Source organism: Nestor notabilis, unplaced genomic scaffold (assembly GCF_000696875.1).
Source record: "Nestor notabilis isolate BGI_N333 unplaced genomic scaffold, ASM69687v1 scaffold932, whole genome shotgun sequence".
NCBI classification, from domain to species: domain Eukaryota; kingdom Metazoa; phylum Chordata; class Aves; order Psittaciformes; family Psittacidae; genus Nestor; species Nestor notabilis.
The window spans coordinates 32731-48965 of NW_009916728.1; the positions used below are offsets into that span (position 1 = coordinate 32731).

The 16235-nt window shown below is 35.4% G+C and overlaps 1 protein-coding gene across 1 annotated transcript in view; it reads left to right on the forward strand.

Moving 5' to 3' along the window:
• KCNT2 (potassium channel, subfamily T, member 2) overlaps positions 1–16235 on the forward strand; it is a gene marked incomplete at its 5' end in the record, with an annotated part of 62916 nt that overhangs the window by 19411 nt on the left and 27270 nt on the right. The window contains 7 exons of the mRNA XM_010024695.1: positions 3747–3855; positions 7250–7399; positions 8538–8767; positions 9213–9429; positions 11301–11406; positions 12060–12232; positions 14199–14270. Of these exons, the coding sequence (XP_010022997.1) occupies positions 3747–3855; positions 7250–7399; positions 8538–8767; positions 9213–9429; positions 11301–11406; positions 12060–12232; positions 14199–14270 (1057 nt within the window). The remainder of the gene's footprint in view (positions 1–3746; positions 3856–7249; positions 7400–8537; positions 8768–9212; positions 9430–11300; positions 11407–12059; positions 12233–14198; positions 14271–16235) is intronic.

Below are 16235 nucleotides of genomic sequence, written 5' to 3' on the forward strand. Positions count from 1 at the left end.
GGAAACATCTGTCTTATGTCTTAAGCTGAAACAGTTTGATTTTTTTCTTTGTAATTTCTAATATACCAATGCCTTGACATGCCCAGTTTTTCTTTCAGTAATACTGCACTTCACCTCACTGGCAGTTACATAGGGTTTTCTAAATCTTCCTGCTTTTCCTTCAAACACACTGGGCTACAAAAGGCCACTGCATGCATCTGGCCTTGCATTTCAGCACATACATGAAATAAAGTGAAGGCTGTCTACAGTGGAGCAAATACTTATGTAATTCAGAGACTAAACTGCATGTTGAGTTGAATTTATATATATGCTAGAAAAGAAATTAATCACCTTTACCTCGAATATTCAGAAATTATGTATAATCACAATTCCAGGAACTGGGCATACATTTTGACATTCTCTATTCAAAATGCACCAATGAATTAGCAGATTGGTGAAGTCTGACGTTAAACCTGCAGTAGTTTATTCAAAAGGAACATAGTCCGGATTCACCGAAATGGATATTGAATGCACCTGCCTAATCTACCTAATTACAGATAAAAATAGTCTAGAGATAATGGATGGGCATTTTTCTACATCTGGTCTGGTCGTGCTCATGTTAACTTATGAAACAGACAAAAGTAAGGTTTCTGAGAATAATTGTGTCATGTCTAGGACATTATTACCACATGGCTGATGCTTGAGGCATAAATCAGTATTCTGAGTACATTCTACCTTCAGGAACATTACAGAAGCCATAACTCACCGCACTGCATTGCTGCATCTATTTGAGACAGACTTAGCAACGAATTTTATGTCAAAATATGTTTTCAACAGAAACTGCAGCTTCTGGAAATTCTAAATGGAGTATTTCTTTAGTAGAAATGCAGTCAAAATAGTTGTGTTTGGTAAACTGATTTGACATACTTGATACTCAGTTCAAGATAAACTGCAGTTTCCTCTGCTGCTTCACTACACTGAGTAATTTGCTGATTCTAGTACCTGCTGTCACAGGTCCTGACGAATGTCCCGTGCCCCAGACCTGAGGAGTGGGAGAGCTGTCACTCAGCTTCCTTCCTACTCACTTTAGACAGCATCAGATAGAGTTCTGTATAACCCTCACCATGGCTCCACAACAGAAGTCCTGAACATAAATACCAAATACATTAACATTATGGGCAAACTATAATCTGCCAAATAATTGGAGAAATAAGGAAATTATTTTTGACCTGATCTGTGTCTAATACAGTAACGTAACTCTTGTCAAGCAAGAAAGACATAGTGCCTCTCCATGTTTCAAATAGCTACAATATTTCTAATCGTGGTAATTATATTGCTGAAGAATCTTTCACCTGGTGTTTGCAAAATACCTCTGAGAATTCAAAAGCTTCAAAACTCTTCTGAAGTAGGTAGGGCACTACTGTCATATGCATTTTACGGATGCATAACAAGTCATGGAGGCCATAAATAGCTCTCACAAACTCAAAAACTACAAGAGAGGGGAAATAGTCCTACAAGTCCCAGCCCGACTGCTCCTGATAAAAAAACACTTGATAATACAATGTGAATCTCTTACATGTAAGCGATAAAGATGACAACTGTAGGACAGCAATCTGTTTGCTGTGTGCTATATGCTCTGTTAACATGGTATTTTACATAAAATCCATCCAAAAAGTCAACCATACGTTACAGTATAGAACATATGGAGGATTTAAGTCAGATATACTTTTCATTTGCATTGCGCCATCCATGGTTTATTCATTTAATTTACATATATTTAGGTCAGCATGTACAATTTAGTTAAAGATCTGAAATAGGAGATGATAAAGTAATTTTCCTGTATATTTTTTCTTGCTTCTATTTTCAAAAGTATTAGCTATAATGGGAGGTTGGCAAAATTAAAAAATATGGAGAATTCTCATTCCCTCAGTATCAGGAAATCAATATCTACTTTCATAAATCTTTGCCATCTGATTAATGGTAATGGAATGCAGACATTCCATCTAAGGAGTAGATTATGTCTTACTCTCTCAAAACTTCTAATATAAAATTCAGGTAGATTTATTAATGGCACATGGTCAAGTAAATGAACATATTTCTATCAGAAATATTTGCTGCAGGAAATATTTAATTGCTATAACTGTAATATATTTAGGGGAGGAAAACCCTTATTTTTTTCTATATTTGACAGTGTCTTCGTATAACTAAATTAATTCCTTCCCTATGACATTTAAATAAGCCTTGATATTCAGAAAATGAATGAATTTCTGCTTTCGATGATTCTGTTATTGAAAAGCCTCTAGAAATTTAAAAAAAGGGATAGAGAAGGCATACAAGGTATGCCCTCACTTTTGTTATCATTAAATGGCATGCTTGTAGCTATACTATAAAATCTGCCTAGAAAGTAGCTTAGAGAGGCAAGGTGATTCTAAGGCTTTCAATGATACAATAGTGCAACTAGAAGTAGAGGTATGTAGCCACTTAGATTTAGGTGGGGAGGTTATTTGCTTACTTTTACTCGGCAGTTTTCATATGGCTTATGTTTTGATCATCAGCTGTACAAATTGTATTCTGTCTCATCAGAAGCAAATTATCTCTCATTGAAAGTAACACAGACTGAATCAAACACTAAATTGAGAATTAAAAAAATTACTTGGCATGCAATAACTGCCTTCACGACCTTAGAAAACCCTTATGACTAAGTTTCTACACTGACAACAAGTTAAAGGTTATGCTCTTCCCTTGTATCCATTTTTATACTGTCACAGATATATATGAATGACATTAAAGAGTGATTTCTATTTCCTTTTCACGCTGTCACCAGCACTGGAGAGCGTTTAACTGTGGCCTGAATTTTAAACACTAGCAAGTTGAATAATAATTCATACAATAGCATGTGCAGAAAATTTGGCAGTTTTAAATACAAGCCAATATAAAGAACTACATATAATGCCTCTATTGCTTTCTCTGCTTACTTCCCCCCACTAAGTTCCATTAAAAGACAAGAAAAAATTAGTATGTCTGTAGTACTATTCCATCACAGCAAGTACTAATGTTGCAGACATACTTTCTTGTAAGGACTCTCAAGAACAAAGCATAATTTTGTGATTGCAAAAGCCAGGAAAGGGCTGGGGTAAAAAGAATGCAAAGTTGTAAAAGGAAAAACCACCACCTTATTTGCCTACATTGCAAGGAGAGAGCAGCTGTCAGTACTTCCGGGGAGAACATTAGTTGAATCTGCATCACATACTGAAGTGCAGTGCAAGATCCCAGCGCCACTGCCGAATCCCAATCTGCAAGTCAGTACAGCCTATCTGATTGATCAGCAGTCCTGCACTGCAGTATCCTAGGTATGCTGTTTCCTGAACACAAAAGTGTATCTCTGTACAATGCTTGATGTCTCTATGCCAGTTTATGCAAAACTGCAGAAGTTGAAAATGGTAAAACCTAGACTATGCTACATGGCTTTCACATCTAGTGCAGTAAAACAGTGGGAATCAAAGAGCCATTGCATCCTCTCCATGTGTAGCTGCAGTACAGAAAGCATAAACTGGTTGCAAAATTAACTCTACTCATGCAATCTCAATGATAGCATAGATGGGGCAAATCATGCACAGCTGCTCTCCAGGTTCAAGTGGAAGATGAAGATATGGAGGCATATTTTGACTGTCCCCATTTTCACCATTTTCCTAGACAAGGAAAGGATGTGATAATTCTATTCAATGGAAAGTATTTTTGTAAAACAATTTATGTCTTTTTTTCTACAGATCATGTGGTGTGTGAAGAGGAATTCAAATATGCTATGCTAGCTTTAAATTGTATATGCCCAGCTACCTCTACATTAATCACACTTCTGGTTCATACGTCTAGGGGACAGTAAGTATATGCTACTATTAAAATACCAACCAATCAAAAAACCCCAAACAAAAACTTGTAAAAGAATCATGGTGAAATACATTCTTCATCTCTCTAGCTTTCATTATCTGACAGAATGCAGAGTATTTTTTAGTTCTTTCATATTATATATACATGAAAGAAGGGTAGTATTCTTAACAGCTAAAAATTTACATACTTAAAAAGGTACATAATATCCAAACTGGTAGGATTTTTCTTCCTCTTTTATTCTATATATCTCTTTTTAAAATACCTTGGAAATGCTGGAATATGTTCTCAAAACCCTAACTGAACTGTGATTTTAATTTTTCACTAAGTTTTGTACAAATACACAAATCTGTTCATTTTATGATAAATGCCACCTAGTCAAGCATTCAAAATTAGGAAATGAGGACAAAGCTGTCCTTTTTCCTAGACTGCTCTGATCCTATTAAAAACACCCTACTGCTTTGGCACCTTAACTGCCAAGTTAATGCTTGAAAACATTAACTAATGTACTTGAGCTTACTTTTTGCTTAGAACTGTTAGGTAGTTCATCTTTAATCTGGAAGTTTTGTGTCTGTGAAAACTTAGTTTAGGTGATTTTTAACACCTAGACATTCAACCATTGATTTTTAATATGTGGTTCTTGAACATAGTATTCTAAATTCAAAGGCCAAAAAAACCCCACACAATTGAAAAATCACATAAAATCTTTAAATATGGGAAAATAATTTCTTTCTCTTGAATCACCACTTCAATGTCCCTATTTTTGTACATTTATTTTACTTTTATTCATCATTTTATGTGCAATTCTGTAATTGATTTAAACACTTGTCAACTAAAATAAACTCATAGCTAGATACAGATATAAATCTGATCTTCAGAAGTATTATACTTAAATTAACTTTCAAGTCAATAAATTTACTTTCAAAATTTGAGTATACACTAATTTTTAGAGAAAAAGAATCCTTTTAAACTTATAGTCTTCGTAAGCATCTCCTGAGATTTGCACTGACTCTAGGGTGTTTGAACTGTGTAGACTAAAAGAAATGATTCTGCACTTCATTGTCGGGGAGGTAAATCTGGTTTGAAAATAGGCGTCAGTTGTGAGCTTCATCTGTTGTCACTGTACTGCAGACATCAAACTGCTTTGGATTTGACTAATTCATAAATCAGAGTAATTTTTTTTTCTTTTCTAGATAAATTCTAATGTTGAACAATAGGTAAATAACTGCTAATTGTTAATATAGGTTAAATTACCTTTATGCATACAGGTAAGTCAGATGAGCATTTGAGTTCAGCTAAGTATAAGTAAAAAGATACGTGAAAATGGATTATCTAAACTACAAATAAAAAATTTAATTATACATGCATTTATATCCAAACAATACTAAAATATGTCTAAATAATGGTGAACATTTGTTAAGTAGACTTCCAACATTAACAGCGAACTGCTTTCCTTTACATATGTACATGTTTAATTATCCTTTACTGAGGTTATTACCAGCATCTATATTCAATTTTATGTAGGCATTGAGTTTTAAATCCCTGTCAGTATTTGACTTCCTTATATAAAAGAATAGACTTCATGACATACATTTTAATAGAATGAAAACGTTTATTGACATTTCACTGGTAAAGCATTGTCCCAACTGTTTGTTGTACTCTTACGAATGAAGTGCCACCTACTCCACAGGGAATCTACTTCCTGTATTTATTAAGAAATAGTGTTGACATTGTTAACAGTGCCAGCTCATTTCTGATAATCATGACGATACGTACACTGGGAAATCAGTGGAAGTTGAAGGCAATACATAGCCACAGAACACAGGGAAAAATATTATTCCCTATTATCCTAATTAGAATGATAATACAATAAACAGTAAGCAAAAAGAAACACATGTACATACATTAAAACCAACTTATCTTCTAGTATTACTGTTTGAAGAAACTGGAGAAAAACGTTCATTTTCTAAGGAACTTCAGCCAGATCAACTTGCTATTAAAATTAAGGGGAAGTTTGCTGCTGCTTATATAGGCAGACTTTGGCCTTTAATGCTGTTTTTCAGATTAAACAAACTAGATGTAAATAATCCCACTGTCTTCTCAGCTGTTTGTCTATAAAACACCAAAACTCTACCTTGAATCTTATTTATAATCTTATTATTGATCTTAATTATTAATCTTAACATTTATCTTTAAATGTTATCTAGTTATTTAATCTAGTAATAGAAGTTTATTAGGGTTTGTATTATGATACAAAATATTGGAAGGAAATAGCCTGTCTGACTTGAAACTTAATGTGATCTTTACAGAACAGCTCCATGGGAAGCTTTTAGACAACTAACTGGAACCAAGCAGACTTTAAACAGGTGAACATTTTATTTTAGAGGGAAAAGTGAAATATGGAAAACATTTCTCCTGTAATTCTGTTATTCTGCACATAGAGCACTGTTTGTTAATACTGTTGCAATAAAAATGGCTTTCTTAGTTCAATCTTGAAACAAAATGTTTCTACACTGAGTGTGGAGAAGAATGGTAAACCGAAGAAAAACAGGAACTGTGCTAAGATATTAAAAAGGTATAAATGAGCACAAAGAAGCATGTTCCAGTATCTTGAGACCTTAGCTCCAAGTGGCAAAACACAGCACATGTATGATTTTTATGTTCTATCTGCATATATACTTATATGCATCCATTATATCCACTAAAACTCATTCAGACAGAACCTTGTTTCCAAGTGAAAGTTATGAATTCACAGAAGCCTCAATTCTGCAACTCCTGGTGTTAGCTGAGGTTTGGAGCATTTACACGAACAGTCCATTTGGATAAAGGATGTTAGCTGCATACAGTAAAGGATGATATGCCTAATATGGTTGAAGTTATAATTTATTTTCTTGCACTCGAGAAAAGCAGGTATATACTTGCTATAGTATACACAGGCACAGTAACTAAAAATGTCCATTGGGTAGATGCTGAAGATTATCAATAAGCAAACTGAGAAAAAATATATGTCTTACAAAGTAAATAAAGTTAAATGGGTCTTTCCTACTAAGCTTTTTTTAATGATTATTTACCTACTTCTAACAAGAATTACACAATCTGTCATGAAGCATCTGAAGAGATGGTGTGAATTTTAAGGAATAGCCACATCTCTCATGATATTAAAGTGCATAATCTTATATGCCTATTACTTATCAGAAAACTTTTAATTGCATAAAATAATCTCTGTACATACATCATTACTAAGCTTTGATCTCAAATACTTTTCAGATTAGCCTATAGGATCTTTTTAATAAATATTTGTAGTTTCTATTGCCATGAAATACTGTTCTGATTTATAATGATTTTACATTAAGTTTTAAATTATTCTCTTTATCTGTACATATTTCAGGGAGAGTCAGCAATCATCAGAACAATGGCAGAAAATGTATGGCAGATGCTCTGGTAATGAAGTGTATCATATTAACCTGGAAGAAAGTACTTTTTTTGCTGAGTATGAGGGGAAAAGCTTCACATATGCTTCTTTCCATGCTCATAAAAAGTATGTTTATTTTCCTATCAACAATTAAAAGTTTAAACAAATAATTATTTGTTTTGCCTGCAACATAGCTCCGTATTCAGAGGTGTGGTACTACACATCACTCTGTTTCTGGGTTTAGATATCTGGCCACTAATATAATTTGTTGATATTTTTCTGTAAGTTATACCTGGTCAGGTAAAAGCTCATGTTGGTTCTGTATAGGCCAGCTCAGTTTGAAAGAAGAGAATGTAAAGGATACATAGGATAAGCTTGACAACCAGAAAAAAAAAAAAATTCAAACCTTAGAAAGGTTATATGAGAACACCAGTCCCTTTCTGTGCCCGAAACAATCTAGAAAAGGGTGTGTGGCTGTTAGTGTATTTAATGTACTTAGGAGTCAGCTGGAAATCTGGCTTCCTTCTGGCATGTTCATCTTACCTGAAACGTACATTTTAAAGGTGGCATATGCTACATTCTGTTGATTGTTCAAAGTAAGACCATATTTTTTTCCTATTAGGTGCTCACATACCTGCCTTAGGTTCCAGATCATGCATCACTTATTCTGTGCTGTCCTGTGAGGTGAATTTACAAACTGAACACAAGTTGTGTATATTTGTATATATTTAACAAAATGAACATCTATCAATCAAACCTTGAACACTGAGTTTATTCTCATACTCAAGTGAAAGATTTTTTTCTGCTTTAATATCATATTTTCTATCACTAATCAAACACTTTTCTAGGAGTGAATTCCAAAAAATGAGTTCCAAAACCAGTTTCCATTATATATGAATAATGGAAGCATTTAACATGATGAATCTTTTTCATATTATATATCAATTCTTCTACTATTTTCACAGAAGGGACTATTCATCTGATAGAAAAATAAATAAATAAATCAACTAGCACAGCATTAGAAGACTATTACTGGGATTAATAAAAACTCTGGATTCAAATACATAGAGATTCATGAGCCCAGAAAAAATGCTTCATCAGAAGTGGCCTATTTAGGAGACAGTATTTTTCAAACAATTTTCATTCAAAAATCTGCAAATGATGATATTCTGCAAAAGTATACTGGGGGGTTATTTTTGACAGTGGAAATTCTGGTATATGTCATCTATGCAAAATGAACCATGCCTTTCCTTTTCTAATTAAGGTTTGGAGTCTGTCTGATTGGTGTTAGAAAGGAAGATAACAAAAACATTTTGCTGAATCCAGGTCCTCGATATATCATGAGTTCTAGAGATGTATGCTTCTACATAAATATCACCAAAGAAGAGAATTCTGCTTTTAAGAAGCAAGAAAAACATAGAAAAAAACGTGAATCAAAATTATCCTATCATGGAACTTCTAGGTTACCTGTACACAGTATAATAGCCAGCATGGGTAAGTAAAAACAAAAAAAACACAAAACAAACCCACAACATATTCAATTAATATTGCATTTTAAAGCTTTTAACAGTGTGTTCCTAAAATTTTAAGTAAATTGAAATAGTGTGCAGAAAGAAAAAAATACTAAGCACTTGCCCTTGTATTAAAATTAATGAAAATAAATTAAACTGGAATTAAACTGCTTAAGACTTCCATGAAAAAGTAATAATAATCACATGGGTAATTTGTTAGTCATTTGTAACTGGTTGCTTGTAATAAGTTTTCATAAGCTGCTTTAATGAAAAAAAAAAATGCCCTTGCTCAGTAAGACTGTACAGGTTGTTGGTGCATATAAATACAGATTAGTCACATGGTATGATTTTGAAAAGGTAGTTAGCAAGAAAATATATATCAATGATAGAAAAGCCACACTGAGAAAATGCTTTCAATGCTACTACAGGGACAGTGGCTATTGATTTGCAAGACACAGGATGCCGAACATCCAGTGGACCTACGCTAGCTCTTCCTTCTGACGGAGGTAGAGAGGGCAGACGGCCCAGTATAGCACCTGTTTTGGAGGTTGCAGACTCATCCTCACTTCAGACATGTGACCTGCTAAGTGATCAGTCAGAAGATGAAACTACGCCGTCAGATGAAGAAGTCTCTGCAGGCTTAGAGTATGTATATTGAATATAAAATGGGCAACTAATTTGAAAAGCCAATACTATGTAAATGGCATGGATGATTTTTTGACATGCAGATCAATCCAAACAGTTGTAGCAAGCAAGACCCATAAAGGCCAATTATGGAATTATTCCCTTTTATGAAATGCTATTGCCTGTTAGCAGAATGCTGTTATGCCTATTTTGAAATTCAAAACCCCCTAAATCAGATTACCTCCTACGTTTGCTGGAGATTTTCTATCTTCAGTTGTATAGATCTAGTTGCGTATTGCAATTTTTTTTTTCTCTCTTACATTCTGTAGTTATAAAGACAGGATTCTACTAGTTTGTAAACAGGTAAGTACTTTTGTCCTGAGATTGCAGTGTCCATTCAACAGGCTTGTTGAATCCGCAGGCTAGATGTCTGAATTCAAAATGTAGGAATGACAAAAAACGCAGCATGAGGCAAATTATTACATCCAATTTAAAGTGCTTGTTAGCATGTTCCTGAAAGTAATGATGCATTCATTACTCGGATAAAAACGAAAGATTCAATCCTGTAACTGCCATGCAGATAAGCAATCATGTTTATTGGGATTACTGACAGGGATGTTAAAACTGCAATGCACAATTAAGCCAGTGGCTCACCTGGCACAGTTTCCCATCTCCAACAGTGGCAAGCATGAGAATCCCCAGGGAAAATCATAAAACTCCAATGAAATATTATAGAACAAGTAATCTTAAGTCTGCAGACTGAAATACTAGGATTTAAAAGGTCTCTATTGTTAAACACCAAGGCCAGATAGAAATATCATCAGCAAGATGATTTGCCATTTAAATTTCATTCTGTGTTGAAGGTATGTTTTTAAAGCACGAAGGTAATGACCTCACTCAGTCTTGAAAAGTGTTTGAAAGAAAAATGGAGAAAGAAAAAGTACCAGAATTATTTCTATTTTCTTGCTTCGCTTTTTTTGCCTCCCTTAGAAGTTTATGGTACTTTGAATAATCAAATTACTTGGGTTGGAAGGGACCTTCATTCCAACCCCCCTGCCATGGGCAGGGACACCTTCCACTGGACCAGGTTGCTCAAAGCCCTGTCCAACCTGGCCTTGAACACTGCCAGGGATGGGGCAGCCACAACTTCTCTCGGCATGTTCCAGTGTCTTACTACCCTCACTGTAAAGAGGCAAGATATCATATATATCGTATCTCCTGTATATATCTTGTATCTGTCTATTTTTATGTATCGATATAGTACACATATCTACTCTAAATCTACCCTCTTTCAGTTTAAAGGCATTACCCCTAGTCTTATCCCTACATGCCCTGGCAAAATGTCCCTCTCCAGATTTCCTGTAGGCCCCCTTTAGGCACTAGAAGCTGCTCCAAGGTATCTCAGGAGCCTTCTCTTCTCCAGGCTGAACAAGCCCAGCTCTCGCAGCCTCTCCTTATGGACAGGTGCTCCAGCCCTCTGATTGTCTTTGTGACCCTCCTCTGGACTCGCTCCAACACATCCATGTCCTTCTTATGATGGGGACCCCAGAGCTGAAAGCAGTACATGCACTCTAAACACTAGGACAGCACACTATGATATGTCAGCACATTTCCAAAAATGCTTGTAAAAAAACCTCCAAACAACCCAAGCAAAATTCCTTTAGTACAAAACATCATGATAACTTTCACTCAGCATTATTGAATTGGTTGAAGCTACAGAACACATACCTTTGATCCTTATTCAAGATAGTTCATGTACTTGACTCTACAGACTGTAGTCTACAGATAACTGCAAAATTTAGGCTACATATAAACATCCCATGAAATAGTCGTATAGTCAATTGTATTTTGGTAATCTACTATACTGAAAAATGTTTGTTCTGTTCTCCTAGGTATGCCAAAGGCTATCCTCCTTACTCTCCGTATATTGGAAGCTCTCCCACATTTTGCCATCTTCTGCATGAAAAAGTACCCTTCTGTTGTCTAAGACTAGATAAGGTAAAAGGAGTTTCTCTTACTGGATAAAACTGCATTCTCATTTGTATCTTACATCTGAACAGAGTTAAATTCTGCTTTCTGCTTAGAGATGAGGTTTGTTCAGCAGTTACTAAGCTATCATGTTTTTATCACCCTTTTCATCGTTAAGCATTTGTTTATGTCTAATCAGGTCCATATCAGGTCACCTGATACAGTTTTCTGTTTCTAATGGTAAAACCCTTTAAAGTCACAGCTAAATCTCTTTATTCTCTTCAGTCTGGAGAAGAGGAGACTTCATAGCTGCCTTCCAGTATCTGAACGGGGCCTACAAGGATGTTGGAGAGGGACTCTTCATCAGGGACTGTAGTGATAGGACAAGGGGTCATGGGTTCAAGCTTAAACAGGGGAAGTTCAGTTAGATATAAGTAAGACATTTTTTATAGTGAGGGTGGTGAGGTACTAGAACAGATTGCCCAGAGAAGTGGTAAATGCTCCATCCCTGGCAGTGTTCAAGGCCAGGTTGGACAGAGCTTTGGACAACATGGTCTAGTGTGAGGTGTCCCTACCTCACAGGAGGGTTGAAACTAGATGATCTTAAGGTCCTTACCAACCCTATAGTCTTCTATGATTCTGTGATTCATATCCACTGAACTTGTTTCTTATTTTGATTTTAGGGATGCCAGCATAACTACTATGAAGATGCCAAAGCCTATGGATTCAAAAATAAATTGATTATAGTTGCAGCAGAAACTGCTGGAAATGGTTTATATAACTTTATTGTTCCACTCAGAGCTTATTACCGACCAAAGAAGGAGCTAAATCCCATTGTTTTACTCCTGGATAACCCGTAAGTAGATTTTACTTTTTTTTTTCTTGGTGGTACAGTTTAAACTCATTTTACCATTACTTCAATAAACAATCATTTCTAACACGGCCAATTTAAAATAAAAAATGTGGCATATTTATCTTTGAGAAAAATTAGTAACAAAAATAAATACCCTATGTTCACTGTCATATACAAAACTGATTTTTTACTCACTGCCCATGGCCTTAGTGAATTGGAATATCCTTACTCTTCATAGCCCATGTTTTAGCTAAGTATTTCATAAAAATACTCTAAATAATGTGACTACTTCTAAGCACTATAAACCAAACACTGTAAAAAGCAAGCTGTGTAGCAGTTTCACAAATACATGACAGTACTTCAGACAACACTAACCTGCTTAACAGAAGGCAGTTAGTGGCTTGGACCACTTAGGTATCTTTTTAATAATTTTAGACTGCAAGATAAACAGTTCTTTAATCCAGTAGGACACCCACTCACCCAGTCTGTATGTATATAGTCATGGAAGAAACCTGCAATACTGCCATTACTACTGTATCTGTCTGGAGATCACTGAAATTTTTAGCTTTCTTGCATTAGCTGTTTAAAATTTCAGACAAATTCTTCTTTGGCAAGGGAAGACCGATTCATCTCTAATCTAATAAACAATGAGACTTTCTTGGGTTTTTTTACAATACTTTGGTACTGGTCAAATACTTAAAATCACAATTTGGAAGACACAAAAATAGAGGTTAGCCATATAAAGGAAATAAGATCAAGCTATGGCTCAAAGAAAGGACAGCAGCAAAAACATCTTACAGGTTCTGGTTCCAGGCTGACACTTCCCTTTGCATATGTATGTTCTAGTTCAAGTGATATATTATACAAAAGCCTGCTGTGAAGTGTCCCACTTTTGGCTGAAACAGCTCTTTAGTGAAGCTTTATACACCTCTTTGCAAAACAGAAGTTTTTATGTACACGTTATGGCATAAAATGAATTACACAAATTGCTAAAAGCCTAAACTAGGCTAAAGGAATTGCGACTTGCAACTTTAAGATTAAAGATGTGAGCATACAGTGCCCTCTGGTGCTTATTCTCTTTTCCAGCATAGTGCATGAGTTTACATACTTCATGCTGTTGTGACATTTTTATGGCTAAACCCACTTTTTATTAGCATAAGGTAAAAGCTATGGTTGCTGATTAAACTAATATCGTTAGCATTTTATCTCTCTACACAGCATTTGCAGCCATTCCTCTGAAATGAATTCATGGGACTACAGAAGCTAGCTGAAAAGCCAGTATTGCTTTTCATACATGCATGAGGTAGAATTTAGGCTGCCATTTAAGACAGTTGGAATTCTGTAATTTATTTGATTGGCCTTAGGAATTCAGCCACCTTCAATGAACATATGTGTGCCTTGTTGTTATATTCCTAGTTTCTCTGTATGTCAATTTATGCTTACTCTGATATCTACAGAATTTCTGGTGTTTCTTGGTATGTAAGAAGAAACACAGTAAAATTTATGATTAAAGAAACAATGCAATAAAATACAGTATCTTAGTTTTCACACGCTGTTTTAAAAACAAGGTTTCATCTAAGATGGTCTCATTGACTTGAATGGAGTGGTTGACACAAAACGCAAATGATGGCTGGGTTTCTGCTTCACCTTTTAATCGAAAATTCTCAGTGCTTATTTTAAATACTCCTAAGTCAAGTCATGCATTGGAGTATAACTTGGTAGTTTGACATCAGTCATTTATTCTTATATTTACAATTATGCTGTGCCATAAAATTTCTGATTTTAAAGGTGAATTTATTAATATAAGCATTCAGTTTCCTGTTTAAAGTGATACTATATTGCCAAAGTTTTTGGTTTGGTTTGGTTTTTTTATTGTTTTTTAAAAAGCTACCAGTTTATTTAAATATTTTAGAAAAGATGCTGCTGTTGTGATACTGTGTTTCATTTTGTAATCCCATCTGCTGCTTAGGCCAGATATGCATTTTCTGGATGCAATCTGTTGGTTTCCAATGGTTTACTACATGGTGGGCTCTATCGACAAGTAGGTGAAATAACTGTTAGAAAACTTAACGTTGTAGTGCTCAGTGGTTTGCTGTGTGTATTGTCATTGCATGTGTAAATGTCTGTTGTATTTGAAGACAGTCTTTTTGCATGCATAGTTTGTGTCTGTGTGCTATAATTTGCGATCTGAAATTTCTGACTTGCATATCATTACTGAAGTGTGACAGGGAATGCAGGTTAATATTTTCATGGTTCAAATCCAGCTGGTAGCTAAGTACCACACAACCATTTGCTCACCCCTCTCCTTCCCCCGCAGGTGGGATGGGGAGGACAGTCAATAGAATGTGAAACCTGGAGGTTGAGATAAGAACAGGTTAAGAACTAAAGTACAATATACTTAATCACTGCTACTAATAAAGGAAATAACAAGGGGAGAGAACACAAAACTACAAGGGGACAGAAAACAACATAAACACAAGTGATGCACAATAGAGTTGCTCACCACCCGATACCCAGCCTGACCCAAGTGCCCTTCCAGGCAACTCCCCCAAGTTTATATACTAGGCATGACGTGCTGTGGTACGGAATATCCCTTTGGCTAGTTTGAGTCAGGTGTCCTGTCTCTGCTTCCTCCCGGCTTCTTGTGCCCCTCCTCCCTGGCAGAGCATGAGAGACTGAAAAGTCCTTTATCAGGGTAAGCATTACTTAGCAACAACTAAACCATTGGTGTGTTATCAGCATTGTTCTCAGACTAAGAAGCCGAAACACAGCACTGCACCAGCTACTAGGAAGAAAAAAAAAAACAAACTGTCACAGCTGAGACCAGGACAATGTCTTTGAAAACATAAGATTAAGATTTATTTAGGTGCATTAATACATTTCTACAAATTGCTAGATTCTAGTCTCATTCAATACTTAGTTATAATTTGTCTAGGTTTACTGACTAGGGTTTTGTAAAAACAGCTCCTAAATGCAGACAGTCTTCAATGTGTCTAATAGTCATCTTCCACGACTTAAAATATCACCCACCCTTAAGTTTCTGTCTTCACCTTTGCTAATATATAGTTGCATATCTAGGTTTAGCAACAGAGATTTAATGTAAAAATCAGGCAGAAACAAGAGAAGAGCAAAGTTTCATGAGCATTTCAGTAAAATCCTGTATGCAGTCAATTTAAAGAAAATGGTTTGCTTCACTACATATCAAACATTAACTTGGGGCTACAAGCCCATAATAATCAATCCCCAGGTGGAAAAAAAACCCCACCTTATTTCGTACCCTAAATTAACAGAATCCAGTTTTTCAGTGAGAATTCTGAAGAGTCGATGTTCCTCCAACTCTACCTATTGAACAGATTCCAGAGTTGTATAGGAGTCTATTCACTATTAAGAAACCTATAGTTAAAGGTACTTTAAAATTAGAATAACAATACTTCTAAATCAGCACTTTCTAAATTCTCCACAAATTAGCTAAATGTACCTGCTAAAATAATAATAATAGCTTTTGAGCTTGTGAAACACTGAAATGCAGATAATCTGGGTATCTCAGAATATGCTGCTATTTTCAGGGATCAGCTGATACTACAGATTGCCAAATGTGAAGCAACTGTAATGGCGAAACAGCTTTTCACCTTGGATGTAAACAGAACAGTGCAAAAACTTAGTTTTTCATTTCCCCCTTGGAAACCATGACATTCACCTTTTCTTCTTATTTTCACTTGCTTAAAAATGGCTAGGTTCCTAGCAGTTATCTTCATCACAGAAAAGTCCCTTCTAATTTTTTCCAAAATTGCTTTGTTTCTATGGAAAATACTATTGTTAAAACAACTGACACACGCTTCATTTTGGAAACAAAGCTTCAAGACATGATGAGAACTGTAACTCAGTTGTTCATGTTTCCTGTTGTCAGGCTTTAAGGGAAGCACCATTCAACAACATGCAAGGCTTTACTGATGTACATCTGCTCCTAAAAGCATCATGAGAACACTCCAACTCCCTAAAAGAGGAA